Source organism: Rutidosis leptorrhynchoides, chromosome 3, assembly GCF_046630445.1.
Source record: "Rutidosis leptorrhynchoides isolate AG116_Rl617_1_P2 chromosome 3, CSIRO_AGI_Rlap_v1, whole genome shotgun sequence".
Taxonomy (NCBI): domain Eukaryota; kingdom Viridiplantae; phylum Streptophyta; class Magnoliopsida; order Asterales; family Asteraceae; genus Rutidosis; species Rutidosis leptorrhynchoides.
Window position 1 is genome coordinate 234118895 of NC_092335.1, and position 3421 is coordinate 234122315.

The window sequence follows — 3421 nt, forward strand, 5'->3', positions numbered from 1 at the left end:
TGTTGTAAGGGTGTAAGTCGAAATTCTGTCCGTGTAACGCTACGCTATTTTTAATTATTGTAAGTTATGTTCAACCTTTTTATATTAATGTCTCGTAGCTAAGTTATTATTATGCTTATTTAATCTGAAGTAATCATGATGTTGGGCTAATTACTAAAATTGGGTAATTGGGCTTTGTACCATAATTGGGGTTTGGACAAAAGAACGACACTTGTGGAAATTAGACTATGGGCTATTAATGGGTTTTATATTAACTAAAAAATACCTTGTTAATTTAATATACAAACTTATAATTTGACGTATTTATATATAACCACATACGCTTGACTGGGTACGGTGGGCGGGATATCTATAAATACCAATAATTATTCATTTTACCTGATACGGAACTGGATTAATAGTTAATAAACTTGTTGAAACAGGGGTGAATTATATTCAAGGGTAATTGGTGTAATTGTTAACAAAGTAGTAAAACCTTGGTTTACACGCAGTCAATAACCTGGTGTATTCATTAAACAAAGTATTAAAACCTTGTTACAATTCGAATCCCCAATTAGTTGGAATATTTGACTTCGGGAATAAGAATAATTTGACGAAGGCTTTCGCTCTTTATATTTATGACTGATGGACTATTATGGACAAATCCGTATGGACATATTAAATAATCCAGGACAAAGGACAATTAACCCATGGGCATAAAACTAAAATCAACACGTCAAACATCATGATTACGGAAGTTTAAATAAGCATAATTCTTTTATTTCATATTTAATTTCCTTTATTTTATATTTAATTGCACTTCTAATTATCGCATTTTTATTTATTGTTATTGTATTTAATTGCACTTTTAATTATCGTACTTTTTAATTATCGCAAGTTTATTTTATCGCACTTTTATTATTCGCAATTTCATTATCGTTATTTACTTTATGCTTTAATTTAAGTCTTGTATTTATTTTTAATATTTTACATTTGGTTTTAACTGCGACTAAAGTTTTAAAATCGACAAATCGGTCATTAAACGGTAAAAACCCCCTTTATAATAATAATATTACTTATATATATATATATATATATATATATATATATATATATATATATATTTGTATTTTTATAAAAGTAAACTAATATAGCGTTAAGCTTTGTTTAAAAAAGATTCCCTGTGGAACGAACCGGACTTACTAAAAACTACACTACTGTACGATTAGGTACACTGCCTATAAGTGTTGTAGCAATGTTTAAGTATATCCGTTCTCTAAATAAATAAATATCTTGTGTAAAATTGTATCGTATTTAATAGTATTTCCTTGTAAAATTTAATAGTATTTTATACCCCTTAGCTTTGACATCATCTATTAAAATTATGGAAATGATTGATTACGATAAACCTATGAACTCACCAACCTTTTAGTTGACACTTTAAAGCATGTTTATTCTCAGGTATGAAAGAAATCTTCTGCTGTGCATTTGCTCATTTTAGAGATATTACTTGGAGTCATTCATGACATATTTCAAAAGACGTTGCATTCGAGTCGTTGAGTTCATCAAGATTAATATTAAGTCATTCATAGTTTGGATATATTATGAAATGGTATGCATGCCTGTCAACTTTCGATGTAATGAAAGGTTGTCTTTTAAAAAACGAATGCAATATTTGTAAAATGTATCATATAGAGGTCAAATACCTCGCAATGAAATCAACTATCGTGAATCATTTATAATCAGTATGAACGGGTCCTTTCAGGTGTCCCACAAGAAATAGCCCAACACCGGCTAAATGTAAACCCGAACATCACACCGGTTGTTCAGAAGAAAAGAGCAATGGCGCTAAAACGAAGCGAATTCCTGGATAACAAAGTACAACGGCTGGTCGATGCCGGTATAATGAAGAAAGTAAAATATCAAACATGGGTTGCAAATCCCGTGATGGTAAAAAGGCAGACGGATCTTGGCGCATGTGTGTCGACTACAAGGACATCAACAAAGCATGCCCAAAAGACAATTACCCTATGCCAAAAATCGACTGGAAGGTTTCTGTCACGGCACTCACAAGGTTTCTGTCACGGGCTGCCGACAGAGCCCTCCCCTTTTTCCAGATGTTAAAGGGTTGTCTGACCAAGAAAGATTTCATTTGGACAGATGAGGCCGAGAAGGCCTTCCAGGATGTAAAGGCATTCTTAAAAGAACTGCCAACGTTAACGGCACCGATACCGGGTGAAACCCTCACTATACCTTGCCGCCTCCTCCGAGGCAATCAGCTCGGTTCTAATTGCCCACAGAGGTAAAACCCAAATGTCGGTGTACTTTGTAAGCAAAGTATTACAAAACAGAGAAGTAAACTACCCGGAAATGGAAAAACTAATTTACGCCTTAGTGCACACAGCCAGACGGTTACGGCGATATTTTCAAACACATCTGATACAAGTTTTCACTGACCAACCGATCAAACACATCCTGACTAGACCAGAAATTTCTGGAAAAATGGCAAAATGGGCAATAGAACTTGGCGAGCACGAAATCACTTTCCTCCCGAAACATTCAGTCAAGGGCCAGGTCATAGCCGACTTCTTGGCAGAGCTCCCCTCTGACATGATCAAACAAGGTGAAACCACTGTCTCAAGAAGGGAAACGGACAAATTCTGGGAACTATATACGGATGGAGTGTCAAGTGAGGAGGGGGCTGACATAGGCCTACTCCTCGTTTCCCTAAACGGAGAAGAAATAACCTACGCTTTCCGGTTGAAGTTCGCCACCTCAAACAACTACGCCGAGTACGAAGCACTAATAGCCAGATTACGCTTGGCAAAAAGTATTGATGTACGACAACTCACAGCTTATATCGACTTACAACTGGTAGCAAGCCAGCTAAACGGCAGCTTCGAACACCTTCGTGGCATTTGAAATAAAGCAAATACCCCGTAACAGTAACAAGAAAGCAGATGCTTTGAGCAAGCTTACCTCTTTCCTCTACGACCACTTCACCAAAAAGGTTATAGTTGAAGTACTGGAAAGAAAGTCAACTGAAGAGGATACTATCATGGCAACAATCACAACAAAAGAAGAGTGCTGGATGACACCTGAAATGTCCCGTTCTTATTGATTAAAAACATTCCATATTAATTGATTTCGTTGCGAGGTTTTGACCTCTATATGAGACGTTTTTTAAAGACTGCATTCATTTTTAAAACAAACCATAACCTTTATTTTATAAATAAAGGTTTAAAAAGCTTTACGTAGATTATCAAATAATGATATTCTAAAATATCCTGTTTACACACGACCATTACATAATGGTTTACAATACAAATATGTTACATCGAAATCAGTTTCTTGAATGCAGTTTTTACACAATATCATACAAACATGGACTCCAAATCTTGTCCTTATTTTAGTATGCAACAGCGGAAGCTCTTAGTATTCA

The 3421-nt window shown here is 35.1% G+C and overlaps 1 protein-coding gene across 1 annotated transcript; it reads left to right on the forward strand.

Annotated features, from left to right (window-relative positions):
• Positions 1–1907: 1907 nt before the first annotated feature.
• LOC139900868 (uncharacterized) lies at positions 1908–2901 on the forward strand. Its single transcript, XM_071883619.1, has 2 exons — positions 1908–2281; positions 2388–2901. The coding sequence occupies exons 1-2, from the start codon at positions 1908–1910 to the stop codon at positions 2899–2901; spliced, it is 888 nt and encodes a 295-aa protein (XP_071739720.1).
• The last annotated feature ends 520 nt before the right edge of the window (positions 2902–3421 follow it).

Bases quoted from the DNA above. Each gene is read 5' to 3' on its own strand.
- LOC139900868 (XM_071883619.1), top strand. From the start codon at position 1,908: ATGGGTTGCAAATCCCGTGATGGTAAAAAGGCAGACGGATCTTGGCGC. The intron at 2,282-2,387 runs GTAAAACCCAAA...GCACACAGCCAG, and splicing joins GGTTCTAATTGCCCACAGAG to ACGGTTACGGCGATATTTTC.